Source organism: Pholis gunnellus, assembly GCF_910591455.1.
Source record: "Pholis gunnellus genome assembly, chromosome: 2".
In the NCBI taxonomy this organism is placed as follows: domain Eukaryota; kingdom Metazoa; phylum Chordata; class Actinopteri; order Perciformes; family Pholidae; genus Pholis; species Pholis gunnellus.
This window is the reverse complement of record NC_136536.1, coordinates 24283863-24303870: the sequence shown is the minus strand read 5'-3', so window position 1 is coordinate 24303870 and position 20008 is coordinate 24283863. Positions and strand designations below refer to the sequence as shown.

The 20008-nt window shown below is 39.8% G+C and overlaps 1 protein-coding gene across 2 annotated transcripts in view; it reads left to right on the top strand.

Moving 5' to 3' along the window:
* Window positions 1-3608: 3608 nt before the first annotated feature.
* Window positions 3609-20008, top strand: part of LOC306709915 (ephrin type-B receptor 2-like) — a gene marked incomplete at both ends in the record, with an annotated part of 32480 nt that continues 16080 nt past the window's right edge. For both annotated transcript variants that reach the window (XM_079178232.1, XM_079178231.1), the window contains one exon: window positions 3609-3660. In XM_079178232.1, coding sequence (XP_079034358.1) covers window positions 3609-3660 — 52 coding nt within the window. The remainder of the gene's footprint in view (window positions 3661-20008) is intronic.

Here is a 20008-nt window from a genome sequence, read left to right as displayed (position 1 = left end):
GGCAGGAGATTATTCATTTTCAGAATCAGAATCAGAACCGTTTATTTGCCAAAGTATGACAAAATACAAGACATCATTTAAAAGTAGAGACAAAAATATGGTAAATAAACAAATTCTAACATAACTCATGCCAGGGAAATACGGCAGAGTGAAAAGTGTGCCAACCAACCCCAGTCTCACTGCGGTTAAGTGGTCCGACATCCGCAGAACGTCGGTCGCGTCAGCCGGCGCTTGAAATGTAATGCTCGTCTATTCGTGGTGCTACAGTACGGGTGCTTGGATAGCCCAAAAAGCCCTGAAATAGACCTATATTTCATCAATAACGTTCCCAATTTGTTAAAAAACAACGTCATTTTGTACATCATATGAAATCCAACAATAATAAAATCTGAAATGACACTGCTGTATAATCTTTAATTTAAAAAGGGTTCTAAAATTATATTACCTAATAATAATCTTTGATCTGTAATAAAAGCATTTCCTTCATTGGTTAGCTAAAATTTCCATTGGAGTTCTGTTCATGATGACCCCATATACCTCCATGTCAAATATGATGTAATTTTACTGTACATTTTATGAGATAATTAAAGGCAAAGTTAGCTCAAATGAAAATATGATATTCATAATTTCCCTATATTTGACATTTTATAAAAACTAATCCTTAAGAGGTTATGTCAAAATGTCACTGGATTGTTGTTTATAAGGACCCTCACTATGTACATGTATAATTTCATGAGATATTACTGTACACTTTTTAAGAAAATTGAAGGCAAAATCAGCTCAAATTACTTTCATTTTCAGAATTTCCCTATATGAGAGGTTATAAATACACATCCTTAAGAGATTACAAGAAACTTTCCTGCCAATAGAATTGCTGTCATATATTGTGCAGTTAAGCCTTGATAAAGACATGTCAATGCTTTACTTGGACCATGACTACGACCGTGTCGTTAGTATGATGAGGCTCTACAAATCTGTTGGACACGGAAGTGGTCTTGTAAAGAGACTAAAGGAGCTATTTAGTGAAAATAGCAAGTGGATGATGTCCTGGGTATTGCCTAGGAATATGGGCTGTGACCAATTTACATTTTTTGAAAGACGCAGCCTTAACTCTTGTGTTTATGGTTACAGCAGCTTCAAGTGCATTTGTAGTTTAATGAACTTAAGCATTTAGAAGAAAGGGGTTTCTTAGACTATCTGCTATTTTAATTCATATTGGAACACCTAACATGGCCTTTGGGACAACAAGAAAAGAGATGGTGCAGGAACGTCGAAACGTGGCACTTAAAATACTCGAAGCATCAGGTGTGTGACATCTTTTCTTCATATATATTTAGACTGTGATATTGTACTACTAAAGATCTAAAATGTTACTTTATTTCTAAATTAGTTTTTGACATCGAAAATAACTGTGCCATGTGTTCTACCACAAAGCCACCCACTCCAGGACCTGCTATCACTGAATGGGTAAGGTGTTGCCGTAATTAATTGTATTGGTGCATTTGTTAATGGATCTGAGTTTTTGTTTTGGCATTTTGTAGATTTCATTGAGAATGGACAGTAGAGGGCTGACAGGAAATGAGGGTAGAGAGAGAATGGGAATGTCATGTAACAAAGGTTGCCATTCAAAGTCACATCAGTGATATTGCGGTTTACTCCTCTGCCACTCGGGCACCTCTTGTTTTAAACTTGGCTATGTGAACAAGATGGTGTTCCTTCTTTTGAGTTTCCAGGAATATGTGTGTAATTTCAAATGAACTGAATACATTGGACAAAGAGGCTTCATTGTCCATCACAGTCTCAAGGAACACTTACTATCATCTGCACCAAGCCACTCTGATATGTCCATATACTCTGCCTTGCTCTTTTCCTTGCACCATGGCAGCTGGCAAATTCAGATTAAATAGGACCTGTCCTATTGTTGGCTGTCAATCAATCAAAATAACATTGTACAAGCTGTGACCATGACAATAGCAATGTCCCATTTGATTCATTTCAAATTTAAATCAAGTTTGCTCTTGGGGTGAATTCCTGTTTGAAGTCTGTCTTTCTAAAACTAAGTTGTTTTAATTTTTCCTTCTTCAGATTCAGTGTGACAGCTGTAACAGATGGTTCCATGCCGACTGCCTGCAGATAGAAAAATCCTTGCTTTAAAAAAATAAAAAACTGACTGGAAATGCTGTTTGTGCGACAATTAAATCCACATACAGTATTTGTTATGTTTTTTGTCTCTTTTTATATGCCCCCTTGCTATATCTGTCTGTGTGAAGAGGGTGGTGAGATATGTTGTGTTGTGTTTTTATCATTAAAAGTTTTTCTTTGAAACTTGACAATTAGAAAACAATGAATGCGCATGTGTTCCAACTGAATACGAATCCAAATACATTAGTTTTAGAACAATGCCTTTGATCACCACCACACTAAGGAGGGAGGTAGAGCTATATATGTCCAAAACGACACAAAAGACAGAGGCTTTTACTAAGCTTAATGTCTAGATAGACCATCAAAACATTAGCCATACAGCAATATGACATGGACATAGTCGGAGTGATCATGAACAAGAATCCATTGAAAATGTACTACTGTTTATTTAACAGCTAAAATATGAGGACATTGTGAATATCATAATTTCATTTGAGCTAATTTTGCCATCTCAAAAGCTGTACAGTAATATCTCATGAAATTAGGCATGGGTATAGTAGGGGTCATAATGAACAACAATCCATTGACATTTTGACATAACCTCTTAAGGATCAGTTTTCATAAAATGTCAAATATAGGGAAATTATGAATATCAAAATGCCATTTGAGCTGACTTAGCCTTTAATTTTCTCAAGAATTGTACAGTAAAATGATATTACATTTGACATGGAGGTATATGGGGTCATCATGAACAGAACTCCAACAGAAATTTTAGCTAACCAATGAAGGAAATATTTTGTTTACAGATCAAAGATTATTATTAGGTAATATTATAAGATTATACAGCAGTTCAGATTTCATTATTGTTGTGTTTCACTTGTTTTTGACTTGTTCATATGAAATTGGACAAATGATTGATGAAATATAGGTCTATTTCAGGGCTTTTTGTGCTATCCAAGCACCCGTACTGTAGCACCACAAATAGACGAGCATTACATTTCAAGTGCCGGCTGACGTGACCGAGGTTCCGCGGATGACGGACCACTTGACCGCAGTCCAGTACTGCCTCCCCTAAAATACAACTACCTACAATAGTGCATTAGTATGCATATAGTGCTTGAGTACATAATTCACTACTGCTATGACCAGCCCTTTCACCTGTAACTCATCCTAAACAAACCGTTCAGTAATAATACTTCTTTCACTTCCTCTCCAGGACGAGTCCCGCAGGTAAACCCTGCGGTCAGCGGGATGCCGGTGTTGTGCTGTGACTTTCCGCCCCTTCCTATTGGTTTCGCCCAATCTGGCCGGTGCAGCAGCTCCTCATCCATTATCCCTCTACTGCTGCTGCTGTTGGTGATGAGGAGGAGGAGGATGCTCTGAAGCGCTGATTGAATCCACGTTCAATGGCCCGCTGCTGGAACGCATTGGCTTTTTACAGTCCAGTGCCCGGAATTACTATGATTATGGATATCTTGTATTTTCTATGGATACTGCCAACGGTACGGGCTGTCGAAGGTAAGCCGGTGTTCAACTCTTCTTTGACTGTGGTTGAATGTGTGGGGACGGCGCGGCGCGCGGTCAGCGACAGGGACATTAACGCACAAAACACACCACACTATATTTCAACCGCGTTTTACAACAGGCGGGACTCATACAGAAAATAGGGAAATAATGTTCGGGTGGAGCTCTGCTTAAACTCACTGAGCTATGAAAACCAGAGGCTGCAAACATGTTTGTAGGCTAGTCTGGAATTAATCTGCTTCTCTGGATTTGACTCTGTTTTTGAACATACAAGCCGCCGGGAACATTCATCAGTTCAGTCGCGTTGTCTCGACTGCCCGAATTGTATATATTTGTTATTAGGATAAATATAATTGTTCACTTTGAGCTGGTTATGATGTGTCTGTAGGCTATACTGCAGGGGTGTTCAATTAAATTTCCCAAAGGTCCAGATTGAGAAAATCTCCTCGTGCGAAGGTCCGGAACATTACAATAATATCTAACTTGCACTATGTAGTGCTATATATATATATATATATATATATATATATATATATATATATATATATATATATATATATATATTGAAGAAGCCTAGTAGTAGTAACCTCTATGTGTAGTCAACAACTGTCAAATCAAATAAAGAAAGTACAATTATATTTTAACAATTATTATTCTCAGTTTTCAAATTGAACTGATTGTTGATAATACATAGAAATACATAAATAAATGTTCTTCTCATTTCAAGTAAAATGAGGGCAGGATTAAAGAATAACTAACAGAAAGCTTTTGAAAAACGTGCATCTTAAAATAAAGTAATTCATTTTAGAAAAAACTATTTCACTGATTTTTCCTGCAGCTTTGAATTCAGTTAATTCAGGTGTGAAGTGATGTCAATCAAAAAAGCCACAATATTATATTTTTCTCATCTTCTAATAAGAGAAACTAGTGTTCAGGACTTTATCTGTGGTTATTTAACCACTTGTTTCTGCTCTATTCTCTCTGTCAACAACAATGTTGGGCAGTGAATTAAAGTGTTAGGATTCCGATCATATTGGGCTCTTAGGTTTATTTTCTGTGAATTATTTCTCACATCATTTCAGATGTGAGTGGGTACACCGTGGGAAGATTTCACCTAAATGAGTCTATCCATATCTTAAATAAAGACTGGTCTCTCAGAACACGTCTCTCTTTTTGGAGACTGTCTTGTGAGAAGACATTTGTGACTCACGCAACATTGTCCCTGCTCTGCAATATATTTCCTCATCTCAGCCCCGTGTGTCACGGTGTGTGAACATCGCACTCGAGTCAGGAAACTTGTCAGAATACTCATATTTGATTGGCTGAGCTGCATCACGTGATGTGTTAATTGCAACGCATTGGTCGGTGTGTTTCCTGCACCGCTGAACAAGTAACAAGCTGTAAATGCTGGAATAGATCCGCCGGTTAAAATAGAAGCGCTCCGTCAACATTTTATAATTCTCAATTATCTATCGGTTTTAGTTCCTGGGTCCGGATACAACGGCGTCTGGGTCCGCCAATTGGTGACCCCTGCTATACTGGATTACATATGAATTAGGTTGATAGATTTGGCCACATTAAGAGCACAGAAACTCTATGTATAGCACTTCACTGACCAATAGCTTAATAAATATATATAAAAAGCAACAATGGACAACAACATAAAGTTTATATACTGTATCAAACAAGAATACAATAGTGCAAAGAAATACATGATGGATTATTAATGTAATAGCTTATTTTATATACATGAAGTGGGTGATTATGTATTTTAGGCATACATGTCGATGGACATGCATTTATATAGAGCCTCTCTAGTCTTTCCAACCATTCATACAGTGATGGCAGAGGCTGCCATGCAAGGTGCCACCAGCCCATCAACCTAAACCAAATGTCCATTCAAGCACACACGCACCAATTTGCCAACAATTTGGGAGCTATTTTGGATTCAGTATCTTACCAAAGGACATTTGCCAATGCTGAAGTGTCTTAAACATTGTAAACATGAGTTTATGGTCTCAATCTCTAGTTTCAAGTCTTCTTCAATACAGCATGATGTTCATTTAGTAAATGATGGTCCATTTAGAGTCAAACAGACCATAAAGCAGGGGATGCTTTAGGGCGGGGCTACACAGTGATTAACAGGTCGTTACCACGGTTTTAACCCTTCCATAGTCCAAATATGGTTCACTGGTTACAAATAACCAAGATGGCGACGGCCAAAACGCAGAACTCGAGGCTTCAAAAAGGCAGTCCACAAACCAATGGGTGATGTCACGATGACTACGTCCACTTCCTATGCCTTTCAGCAAGTCTATGGTTGAGATGTGAGATATCTAAGATAATATTGAGTTGCATAATGGGAAATGTAGGACGCAGTGTCTTGGTGCTTGACCCACACTAAAGACAAACAATTCAGGATAATTTGCTCTAACCTCATAGAAAAGCAATACTAAATTGCTACAGTACTCTATTACAGTAAGACCTTGTAATGCAAGGAGCTGAATTTAAGATACATTCACAAAACATAGAAAAAGTTAGAAACAGCTAGCAAAGAAACTATCTTGTAATTTCCTACTGAACATTGAGCAAACCTTGGGCAGGATAAGAAAAAGGACATTGAGAGTATTTTTAGATATGCTGCATGTCTGTCATCCCTAACATGCATTAACCCTGCTCTGCATCAGTGAACATGCAGATGACTCAGAGCTTAATAATGGAAGTAAAGTACTATAGAATAAAATAAGAAATAAAACACTACTGCTAGCGGTCCTAGTGTCATATAGAACTGAACTTCATTTATTTACCTTGTTTCAAACTCTCAATGGCACTTTGTAACTTAAAACATATTAAAACACAAAGCTGCATAAAAAAACAAAATCTCTATATGACTGCATCCAAGACATTTAAGGTTGTTAGTGGGAAGTCTGGATGGTAATGTGATTGTGTGAGACTTCTCTCACGCTGGAAGCCAAATTGTTTATTTGCCATCATCAGGCTGCTCCAGTGATGATGAATCACTGCAGGGCTGGAAAGTTTTCTCAGTCAATGATTTAAAGCGTGATTTTATCGTGATGCTAACAGTGTTGAAGCTGAAAATGTACTCATATGCTTGTTAGCTCCTGTAACATCCAGTCATCCTCAAGCTTGATCTCCACTTTCTGCCAGTAGCCTGTTCTCTGGAAGCATCCTACACTCCAATATTCTGCCAAAAATGTAGACACGTGGTCTTAATCTTAATCCTCCACCATACACAGATATTTTAGACAATAGCGTTCTTCAAAGTCTGTGGTAACAACGTGAAGTGGAACACCAACCAAATCCAGATCAGCCAACATCTGTGTTGCACCTCATTGTTGCTCTTGTATCAGAATGGGAGCAAATCCCTACAGCCAGGTTCCAACATCTGATGGAAAGCCTGAAACCAGAAGAGTGGAGGCTGTTATAGCAGCACATTGATGCTCATGGTGTCAGAATAATCTGTTCAGCTCTCAATTATGGCTGAAATGGCTGATGTCCACATACCTTTGGTCATTTAGTTTGTAACATCATTTAGTTTGTAACATCTCAACAGTGGATCGAACCACTGATCTTCTGATTGAGGGACGAGGCTCTACCTTCTGAAGTGGAAGTAGTTCACCCCAGAAACTAACATACTGTTAATGATGCAATTTCAGGATTGAAGTGTTCTTGATGATGCTCCAATCGGCCAACTGTTTATCCAGATTATATAAACTATTTGGAAGTCAAACTGAAAATGAGCGCAGATGAAATGTAACTAATAATCTCTCATTGCACAGGAAAACTGTAGGTCAACCGTTGGCTCATAGCTCAACTGCTTGCCTTTATTTTTTCTCCTGAATAAAGTTGGCTAACATGGGGGTCTGATCATTTCACTTCTTCATGTTTGATCCCCGTCAGACCCACATATTACCGGTAACAGCTCACCTATGGAAACAGTAAAAAGGGTTTGACCCATGGTAACCTTCGATTCTGAAACGGTCCACAAACCAATGGGAGATGTCACGATGACTGTGTCTACTTCTTGGCTCTGCTGCCATCTTCCCATCACTTCCCTTTATGTAACCCCCCCCCCATGTCAAAGGAAATCCAGTCAGCACTGCTCCTTTATACGCTGCTTTTCTCTGCTCTGCTTCCACTCTCCTTTCATTCACACACACACTGGCTGTTTTTTACCTGGTAGGGTACATTTAGCAGCAGCAGAGCACAGATGTTACCAAGTGCTCATCCAGCAGGGTATCATGCCTGCTAGTTGCCTCTCAGCGGTTGTCTTGTACCAACCTGTGCTGTTGCTGCCATACACACTCTGCTGTCTCTCCTCCACAAGCTCACACAGAGACAGTGCCGTGTGTGGTTGCATGATAACTGTTTCTTTCAGAACAGGAAGACTTGTGAATAGATACAGTACATGGTACTAATCAGCCTTCAGGAGTAACGTTACAAAGTAAATAATATACGTCTATTTTCATTGAATTTCTATTGTTAGCCCTGTTGTTTGGACAAAGCAGTTCAAGTTATATTATTATATATATCATTTGTTTTTATTTTCTTATTAATCTTGAGTATTTTAAATTGTTCCATATGCTAATAGATTATGCAAAACAATAACTATTTCAAGTCCAACTGGCATTATAATTGTTTTTTTGCATTTCTTTTCTGCGAAGGTACATTTTTAGGACCATCTGATCTCAGTACTGTCATTGCATAGGTGTTTGATCAATGTTGGTCGGCAATCAAGTAGTTTGTTGTATCGCTTAAAGTTCAACATCTCAACAGGCTGAGCACTGTACTGTATATAATTGAACCAGCTTCTATGTTTTCAGTGTTCTATTCTATATGACATTCTCTCAGCAGAGCAGATAGACTTGATTTTCATATTATTCATATTTTCATACACAAAATGTGAGAAGATTTCAGTTATTATTTGGCCTTATTCAACCTAATATTTGTCCTCATCACTTTTTGTTGTTCTTGGAAAGAAGCCAGCCCGGTCTCAGTGCCCTTTGCTGACATTTCTCAGTGGAATCAGTTACCTAAACCAATCAATATTCAGTGTTTGGAGCAGCACAGTGCTCTTTATCCTCTGGGAGCAGTGATAGAAAACATCGAGCATCATCCATGCCCTCAACAGCGCCTGACCCACTTCTTCACTGGCTCGTGGTCGCTTCACTAAACTTGGGAACTTGATAACAGGATGTGTGTTAGCATGACAGAGAGACACCGCAGTGTTACGTCCATGGCCAGACCTTCCATGAAATCTCTTCAGTGGGTTTAAGTGTTATTTGTGTCTAGTCTGTGTCTGGCATGTCTATTTACATAACCACATGTCATCTACATTTATTTTTTTTAAACATGGAATGAAATAAAACACAAAAAGACATGCTAGACTCCTTTTCCTGGCACCATTTAAACACCGACCTTGCTCAAAGCTTGTTGGATCTGTCATTTTGCAGCTCATAGATGCATTTTTTCATCATGCACTACCTTGAGGTTCCACTCTCTTTAACTCTCCTTCACCAACACTTAGTGGGATGGATAAATTAAAATAACATCAACTATAAATAAATGAATACATTTGAAAGCAAAGATTCACATTACATTCATATGGTGAACAGAATATTATTTTACTGTTAAGCACTTTATTATATTGATTTTTATTATTTTATTTTATTGCTGTAAAGTTCATCTAGATCAGGGGTCGGCAACCTTTACTATCCAAAGAGCCATTTTGCCAAAAGCTATTTGATATCACAGCGTATAAGATACTAAGATGGCGCCACGGACGGCGTGTTGGTGCTCATTGTTTTGCTCATTGTTTTGCATTGTTTTTGTTGTAAATACTGTTTTCTGCTGCGATTCCCGGAGCTCTTTCACCAGAGAGGAGCTCATAAACATCAGGGGAACAACTCCAGCGGACTTACTTCCAACTTTTCTTTTAACTTCTGTGGAATTACTGGACATTCTAGTCAAAGGTGCTCTCACCTTAGCTCATGCAGTGAGGCGCCGTAGGAGAGGGAAATGGGCCGGCGCGCTCGTGCGTCTCCACTCACGTGGATTTCGCACACCGCTGCCGGGCATTTTTCTCTCAAACGTCCGCTCACTGTGCAACAAACTGGACGAACTTCAGCTACTGGTGGGGAGAGACAGAGACTTTTCTTCATCTTCCGTTTTGTGCTTCACTGAGACCTGGCTCTGTGGATCGATACCGGACTCCGCGTTCCAGCTGGCTGGCTTCCAGCTGTTCAGAGCGGACCGCAACACGGAGCTCTCCGGCAAATCGAAGGGTGGAGGAATCTGTTTCTATACCAACAGTGGCTGGTGCAACGATGTGACCGTGGTTCTACAGCACTGTTCTCCTGATCTGGAATAAACTTCATCATCATAAACATCATAAAACATCATAAACTGTAAAACCTTCTACTCCCCCCGTGAGTTCGCTTCATTCATACTGGTCAGTGTTTACATGCCGCCGCATGTTTTGCTACGTTTACACTGAGCGTCCACACTACGCCGGAGTTTTCGAGCACTGAAAACGGAGGAGTTTGAAAATGCTCCCGAGGATGGATACGTTTGAAAACACCCAACTTTAGTCACACTTCTGGTGGACGTTCTATTTCCCCGAAGGAATTTCCCCAACAAGACACTGAGACTGTGAACTCACTGAAGCATAAATCCACTGAAGCGTGTTCTCTTTCCCCAGGAGATCAGTAGACCTAGTCCATGTGACATCTGCTCAATCACTCTCTGCACTGATGGTGCAATCCAGCAGTCTAATGCCTTGACAAGAGAACATGGAGTTATCAAAGCTTGACAGCATTAGACAGCAGAAAAAATGTTGTATCAGAATATTGTTACTATATTTAGAAGCTTTTCCTATTACATGTCATTTAAATTTACAGGAGTTTGAAAAACACATTTTGTCATTCTTGCAAAGTGACATGTGCACACTCAAAGCCCTACAGACTAGGAACATGATCCATCAACATCAGAAAAGAATCTTTTACAAGAAAGAGATGAGAAAGAACTCCTGTGGGTTTTAAGACATTCACACATAGAATTCATCTCTCTCACAATGTATTAACAGGACTCATGTTTATCATGGAATGCTGATGTCTTCAGAAAGTAATACCTGAAATACTCGCTCCATTTCATCAAACAATCCCAACTCAAGGTCCACTCACTAGCTTTTCCCCACCGATTTATCAGTGGATGTTTGCTCAGTTGTCTGTCCTTCATCCAAACTCTACCCAAGAAGATGGACAGACAGAAACTGATTTTGCACAGGTGAAGGTTTATTCTCTGTTCTCAGAAAGGTGTTCGTTACTGGAGAGTAGGGCTGAACAATATGAGAAAATAATAGACTTTTTTAGAATAATATTGCAAGTATGGAATAAAAAAATGATATTTTGTATTAGCAATAAACCTATTCTATAGCAGAACCAACACAACATTGGATACACTCAACATATAAACTGCTCTTTCATGTAACCCAGGCCTCATATTCTGATACAATTAGATGAATGGTTGCATTCATTGTTATGAATAACATATTGTTATTTAGCTATTGAACTGTAAAAACCTTCAATCACAGTAGGATACAATATAATCATCATGACTTAGCTTAAATAAAATCTGAACAAATAACTACAAAGCACAGCAGAACAGACAGGAGTGAATATTAACCAATAAAAGAAAAATATGAATCTTACTGATCTCCAGTCAGTTACAGTAACAAATCACACAAACTAAAGGGCAGAAATATTAAAAATAACAAATCTCAACACCTGACTATAGCTCTGCCACTCTAAACGTATTTTGATAACTTAAAGCCCAATGGTCATGTGAACATGTTGATATAACTTATGAATAAAATCTCAACAACCCCCTCTCCCTTAACGCAGCAGAGGCCCAGTGTGAACATTCATTTAAATATGAAATAATACATGAATATTACTGATCTACAGTCAGTAACAGTTTTGTAACAAATCCCACAAACTTAAGAGAACACTGACTTTGGTTCCACACTTTGTTCTGAGCTATTCCCCTAAAGAGCTAGCTTTGCAATTTGAAAACAGCGTTGTGTTACATCGCAATGTCCGTTTGAATTGAATTCATCTTTCAGCTCCACTGGAGAGTGGTAGGGCAGAGCCAAGCACCCATGGACTGCTTTGATTTTTTATCTCTTGCTTCCTCTCTTTTTTCTCTATTTTCTGTTTACTTTTTTAATCATGTCGCATGGTGAATCCCACTGTATGCTGCTTTGATCGTTAGAGCAGCTGATGGCATCGAGGCCAGCAGGGAACTTGAAGTACATATGCTACAGTATCTGTTCAGTGAGAGGAAAGTACACCGTGCCCACTATGGTTCTCCTCAGAGCTCACCATCTGGAGAAATAATCACGTAATTTTTTTATTTGGTAGACCAGGCCAGTGTCAATAGGAATTGTGTTCAAATTGGACGATTCTACTGCACATAATGTACAATGTCAGTGTCAATGCACTGACCCTAACCTTAACCGAATAGTAGTTACACAACCGTTCTGTAGCCACCAAGCTGTTGGAACAAATCCCCACTCTGTGTAGAGTATATAACAAACAAATCAAATCTCAAGAAATGCACATTTTTACACTTACCTGTCTTAGAAAAGGTGGTTGCTAACAAGTGGCTAAATGAGACGTCGTCACGTTGACACATTGAGCCTTACAGCCTCAATGTGTAGTCACGCTCATGCAGCATGTAGTTTAGGATAAGGGTTAGTTTTTTACTTCTGGCAATTGCATTTACACTTCAAAAGTGGTATACATTTGTGAAGATTTTATTGCTGAACAAAATGTGTAAGTATCATAAACTTATTTTGCCACAGAGCTTATTATCTGCAATAAGCCAAAATCCAATGGAAAAATCCCTTTGGCTTTATCTCGAGGGAACCGATGCTAACTTCCTGTTGGACTATAAAAATACGTCCTCCCTGCAGCACTCTATAGAAGTGCGCAAAACATAATAGGAGAGAAAAGATGAATGTTCATTGTAACTAGGCTTTGGGGCAGATTTTAGTCTCATCCATTTTTGAGATGTCTCTATAGCTATAACCTTTGACTTACATCTTCTGTCAGTTACCCAAAGAAAAAATCAAATATCTCTGATATCACAGCACTGTTCTGCACTGTTATTTACACGTGCAGGTAGTTCTTATTTTCAACAGTGTCTTTACTATGTAAACATCCGAGCATCCAATTTAGACTTGCACACATTTGAAGAAATATATCATACTTTCAATTCAATATAATATAACAATATAATATATAGCCAAATATTACAAGTCACAAATTTGAAAAACTCCCCAACAAACGGGGGAAAAGGGAAGAAACCTCCGGTAGAGCAATGGAGAGCAATAGATCGCTCTAAGACAGGGGTGTCAAACATACGGCCCGCGGGCCGGATCCGGCCCGCCACGTCATTTTATGTGGCCCGCGAATCTACCAGCAAAAAAAAAAAAAATGGAAATCGCGCACGGCGGAGCTCCTCCCCGATCCGCGCGCACACACCTCCACCAGCGTATGTGGCAGCAGCAGCCCCCCCCCCCCCCCCCCCCCCCCCCGCCGACGACGACGACGAAGGAGCAGCAGCACCCCCCCCCCCCCCCGCCGGCGACGACGACGAAGGAGTAGCAGCAGCAGCACCCCCCCCCCCGGCGCCGACGACGACGAAGGAGCAGCAGCCCCCCCCCCCCCCCCCCCCGCCGACGACGACGACGAAGGAGCAGCAGCCCCCCCCCCCCCCCCCCGCCGACGACGACGACGAAGGAGCAGCAGCACCCCCCCCCCCCCCCCCTGCCGACAACCGGCCCTTTGGGGGCAACCATGATGCCGATGCGGCCCCAGAGCAACAATGAGTTTGACACCCCTGCTCTAAGAGGATGGGCAATAGTAAATAAATAGCATGTGTACAGACTGAACAACATAAAGAATTAAAGCTGCGAGCAGCATTGATCGGGCCCTCGCAAGTTCACACACGTCGAGGGTAATGGCAGGACTCTGGTTGACGCGGCCGTGCAAAGAAACTCTTTGATCTTAATTGATTAAAACATGATGTGATCATATGTAATCATACTGTTGTGTTTACAGAAGAGATATAATGTAGTTGTATATAATATGAGCAACAATTTGGACCTGCTCAAAGATCTGGAGCCAAGATTAGGGACCACTGTTTGTATATTAACTGTTTGCCCAACTTTAATCATTGACAAGTAGTTAGTGGATGAATAATCCAATACGAGTAAAATACCTGCATTCAAGTATGTTATTATCAGCAAACTGTACTTTATGTGCAGAAAGTAAAAGTACCCGTGCAGTAAAATGTACATTATTTGCCCCTGACCTGTAGTGCAATCTGAAAATCTCCCCCTGACGTCTGAGTCAGAGTGATATCCGGTTTATCCAAAGACGAGGTTTGTAACCAATTAGATGTAGAGATACAAGGGAGACTGGGTCCGCCCACACACTGTCAAAAATAAAAACTACTCGCGAGCGAGCAGGTAAAAGACTCGAGAGCGAGCGGATTAAAGTTTCGCCAGCGACTTTTGCTCACTCGAGACAGACTTTGGCTCGCGGTAAAAGCGCTCGTCAAAGTAAAATATGCGCACAGCTGTTTGATTTCCGCGTGCGCATGGATGCATGCATTTTTGTTATTTAATATTTTATTGTCACTATGAACAACCACACAACAACCGGATGAAGAATATTGACTGGGTATTGTTTGTTTGTCTTTATTAAGCTTTACTTGGTCTTAGACTTGAAACTGACGTGGACGTTTCATGGGCTCGGATTTAGTGGTCTTTAATACAGCCCTTCTGCATGTACCCAGAATAGGTTGTTTAAATGAGTTTAAAGCACTAAAATACACTTACAAATTTAAGTTAACAACAACAACAATAGTTAGATTTAAGAAATGCATTACATGTTGGAATATTACCAATTATTTTATTCACCATTTTACTTAGCAGCTTGAAAATCAGGCAGAGACCAATTCTCTCAGTTTCAAGTGTTTTCAGAGGCTTTTCCACGTGAGGTGAGCGGAGCACATCAAAGTGTTCTCTCTCAGTTCAGTCTGTGCACTTGGAACAAAAAACAGACTAGAACTATCGTCAGATTTCTGTGCAATCAAAGTGCAAATGTATGATGGGAGTTTGCCCAGAATGACTTTATAAATGAACAGGTATCAAGGAGCGAGCCCTGGTCAGAGACGGACAACTTCAGTCTCAGCTTTTTTAGATTAACAACCTAAGGTTTAAAAGAAAGGCAGTCGTCAATGAGACAACTTCTGACTTCTTTCCCTGAGCAGTGATGATATCCTCAGTGTTCACAGGCTTCTTCCTAGAATTTGAGAACTGCATTACTGTAGTTGTAGCTGCATTTAAAGCCAGCTTTAGATGTGAAAGCTGAATCTGAATAAGATTCAAAACAGCTTGCAATTTGGCCACATTCTCCATAATGGATGAACCAGCGCAATAAATCTCTGTATCATCAGCATAAAAATAATGGCTGGCACCATCCGCACTTTGACCGAAACCGTTATTATGGATAAAAAACAGCGGACCTGTGACAGAACGCTGGGGTACACCATTACAAATGTTAAGCCAGTGAGAGATGAGCCCATAAGGTGGGACATATTGTGACCTTTCTATGTAATTCATAAACCACCTGATATATATCATTCAACGTCTGTTTCACAATAAGATGGTTAACAATATCAAAAACTTTGGACAGGTCAATGAATAGAGCCAATATGCCAATGATATCGTTCACCACCTTCATTGCCGCAGTAAAAGTGCTGTATTGCTTTCCAAAGCAAGACTGGATTTTAGAGAGCTAGCACAAGGTAACCAGTGTTGGGATCTGGCAGGAGCGTGTTTAGTTTTTAGCAAGAATGAAAACTAAATCATTGATATCAATAAAAGTATTAATATCAATAGGATTTTTAACATATATCAACACTAACAGGGCACCACCCTGGGAACAGGGACCAATAACCAAACTGTAGATAAAGTCTCAAAATTGGTGTTCACTCAAAATAGTCAAAGTATTCAGAGTGAACAGTGAAGGGTTGAATTCGAACACAGACTCACACCTCACATCCAGCTATTACAACAACACATATGCACAAAATAATCACAGAAAACTGTTCCTTAACATATAACAGAGTTTATTTCCTCAACACTACTGATTAAAACCAATAATATAAATCAACAAACATTTTACAAACACATCTATTATACAACTACAAGCATACCATCTAAAAACAACAAACAATCACGTGGTAAGGAAGTGTGTGTAGGAGGGCGAGGAGAGAGAGAAAGAAAGATGGTGGACGTAGTCTCGTAACTAATTGCGCCACGAAAGACTTAACAATGGCGGCGAGGCCACAGTCTGCAGTCTGCTAAATGACTGCATTTAGCAGACGCTTTTATCCAAAGCGACTTACAATTCAGATTCTATCACATTCATACATGTAGGCACAGCTACGGGAGCAGTTTTGGGGTTAAGTGTCTTGCTCAAGGACACATCGACATGCGACTCGTCCAGTGAGACACCAGTAAGCTGATTTTGAACCAAATCTTACACATAGGTGCGGATTTAGCACCTGTTGGGGGATGGCATGTTTTAAACCAGTCCAGGCTTTCGAAATGACATGTAGGCCCCATGTCTTTGTTTTAACCACATGGTGAAGTCCCAACACCAGCAACTAAGATACAGGTACAGATAGATAAACAGTGTGAATAAATGAAATAATCTCTCAGGCTGAATGAATAGGCTGGAATTCCAGGATATATGATCCCAATGTACTGTGAACTGAAGAAAACATGGGTAAAGTAGATTTTGAAAAAGGGTCCATCTACGACTCAGGCCAGAAGATTAGCTAATATCAAGAACCTGATACTGGATGGTAATTTGTGTAAGAGATGATGTTGCACTGTCCAGTGAGGGTGAATGCAAAAATGATCTCTACTTGAATCATATCTAAAATTGACATCTTAACCTTTACATTACAAGTCAGGTTACATTCAGGATCATGTGCGACACCTAATTAAGAAAACATAATCAGAATAACTCAGGAAACTGTTTGAGTATGAAAGCTGTTGCTGACAGCAGCATGGCAGGCAGCGCTTGGAAATAAAACAAAGTGAATTTCGCTGATGTATCCCTGTGGGTTTAATCCAGCGTGGCGTACAGAGCGTGGCGCAGCCTACAAGGATTATGTGTGCTGGACTTGGCCCACTCTCTCCTCCTCTTTGCCCTACTTTCCATTGAATCATGCAGAGAAAGGCAGAACAAGAGCTCTCTCTATATATATACTGCAGGAATGCAAGGACAGATGGAGCCAGTGGGAAGGGGAGGAGCCATTATTGGACAGAAAAAGAGAGAGCAAGCTCTGCTGTCTACGTTGTGGTAAAGCATCATACCCAAGTTTTACTGAAATATGAATTCTAGTCCTAAATCACAATCATGAAGCGTCAGTGCTTCTTGAACAGGATGTTATTTGTGTGGCAAGTCAGTCGTTCCTTCATGTCATTTTAATTTCCAGGAGCATCATCCAGTCAGTTGTGATCTAACTGTAGAGACTCAGGGCCTGCATGACGAATGTCTAGTCACGAAAGGAGGGCAACATATACTAATGCACCCCCGCCCTCGCCAGCCCATTCTGTCCCCATTTCCCTGCTCCAATCAATGCCAGCCCGCCTGCATTTTAAATACACTACTGCAGTACTGCTTTTCATTATTAACAAATATCGACTTGTGTCTTCTAAGCTCCGCTCTCTGTCTCTGATCATGACAGATTTCATGTTTGCTGTTCTGAACACCTGTCGTCTGGTTGGCAAAATGCATCTGAATACAGGCAGTAAGGTGGTAAATTCACAGGTCCATTTAATCTCAAGTGACCCTGTTTTATTTTACGGATGTGTTTTTGTACAAAAAATGTAACTGCAGTGTCTATAGTTAGTATCAATCAATGGCTATTTTGTATAAAGATGCAGTTATTAAAGAATCAAGTGCCCATATAAAGCCTAAAGAAAATAAAGAGATAATACATAAATACACTGTATACAACTACGAATATATATATATATATATATATATATATATATATAGTATATTCCAAGTATACAATCTACAGTATATAAAGATTGTACCTGTGACACACTATTTATACAATATTGTCAGAGCAGACAATTAGCCACCATGTAAATACAGAAGTTATTAGTTTTTTCAGGATGGCTGCAGCTCTGATTGTGTAATTTTCCTTTTGAAAAACTGCATTCATATGTTTTGTTCATGTAATTTAGTTTATTTGTAGATAGAGCTAAGTATATATCCTCAATATCTGTCTCACACCGACTGACGTGTCCATAGCAAGTCGAAAAATAAAACAACGCTGGCATTAGAAGAAGATTCCAGTATGTGTCTCATTTTTCTAATTCAACTGCCTGGAAATGTCTTGGAAACAGAGTACAGATTTTAGAAAATAAGCAAACACGTTTACAAAATAAAATAAAATTCTTCATTAAATAAGTTTGTTCCTGTAATAAAATGATGTTTTAACTCATACATTGAGTTCCTTGTAAATGAGTGAAGACCATAAGCCGTGTCACTCAGATCTCCAGTCTCCTGCTCCCTTCTTGGTTGAGTCTGTGGGAATCGGTTGCGGGTCAGTGCTCATGGCCTCTTTATTCCTGTTTAGCGGTGGTTCTGACACCTGGCTCGCCGCTCCCTCCCAGCTCCTCATTAATCGCTGCTGATACTAACAGGAAGCGAGCAGCCGGAAAAATGGGCCATTTGGGTGCAACAGTGGATGCTTGCATCTCAGCCTGACTCTGAAAAGCAATACAAGGCCGACATTGATAATATAAAGTTATAATCTCTGTTGAGACATGAATAACACAAATCCTGTGGTTGTATTGTATTGTATGTTATTGTTAGGTGGGACTATAGTCCTTATGTGTAACTTCAAAACTGTCCAAAAGTTTAAAAAGTGTTTTAATTTTTTTCTTACATTTTTTATCATATTATTGACTTGGTCTCAAATTGTTACGTTGCTGAATTGCTTTTGTCCGTTCTGTTGTTCGAGGTCCACACTTATTTGTGTCAGTTATCTGTGGAGCACTTTAAACTGCTCTTACCTGTATGAAAGGTGCTATACAAATCAATGATTGAACATTTTTTTGTAATTTGGGAACATGGAGGCAGTGATGATCTGTGAGCTGTGATTTGTAGCTACGAACATTCTGTGACCATCGTTTACTTCCACCAAACACAAGGAAGAGGCTTTACTCAGCAGCAGACTCTCAGGATGCAGTGAATAATTGAAGACGTGTTGGATAGCAGCACGCTTTCACCTGACATGGTTTCTACTCTGTGGAGGGAGGGGGCGGGGGGTGGCACAGAGATTATGAATGTAGTGACAGAGAGCAGATGTTTCAAGGCAGACAGAGGGGCTGTCAGGATGTTGTGATCTTTAGCTAACATTAGCACTGTGTGCAAAATGTGATTTTATTCTATATCTTCATCTTAAAATCAAGTTCACAGGTCAGGATTCATGTTGTTTATGGGGAGTTACAGAATGATATCATTCTCTACTGGCAGAAACCAACAATGGGTTTGTGGAACATGTGCTCTTAATTTCCCATTAAGATAACCAGACTGGGTTTAACTGTGCTGTAACATTATGTGGCTAGCAGTGGCGGACCGTGTAGTTTATACATAGGCCTTCAGTGCTGTCCTATTACAGTTGAACCACCTACTAATAACCTCATTACGCCAGCATGACGGGATGCTGCGTCATTAACAGACAATGCATATAGTCAAAATCAATGTAATTAACACAATGACAAGAATAAACTCACAAGAACCAGTCACATATATTTATGACAACAAAGCATGTAGAATAACATAAAACCCAAATACCACCATTCAACAGGCCATTCAAATAGTATTCACATCAGAGGGAACAATATTAACCATATCATAAAAATGACACGTTAGAAAAATGAACACAGTAGCAACGCTACTGTAGATGTAAAAAAAAACAAAAACAGTTCTCTTACCAAAGCTACTGTTCACTTAAAGACAAAGTCCATCCTCCTTTCTTTGATTACAAAGAGTTCAATGCCACGGTTGTACAGTAACGTTACATTGGTGCGGTTCAGTTCCAGCAAGAGGTTCTTCTCGATTCATGGTCGCAAGTAATGACAGTCGAGCCTCCCCAGTTGTATTTCTTGAATATGTTTTGATGGGTTTGAGGGCTGAAAATGTCCGCTCCACAGAGG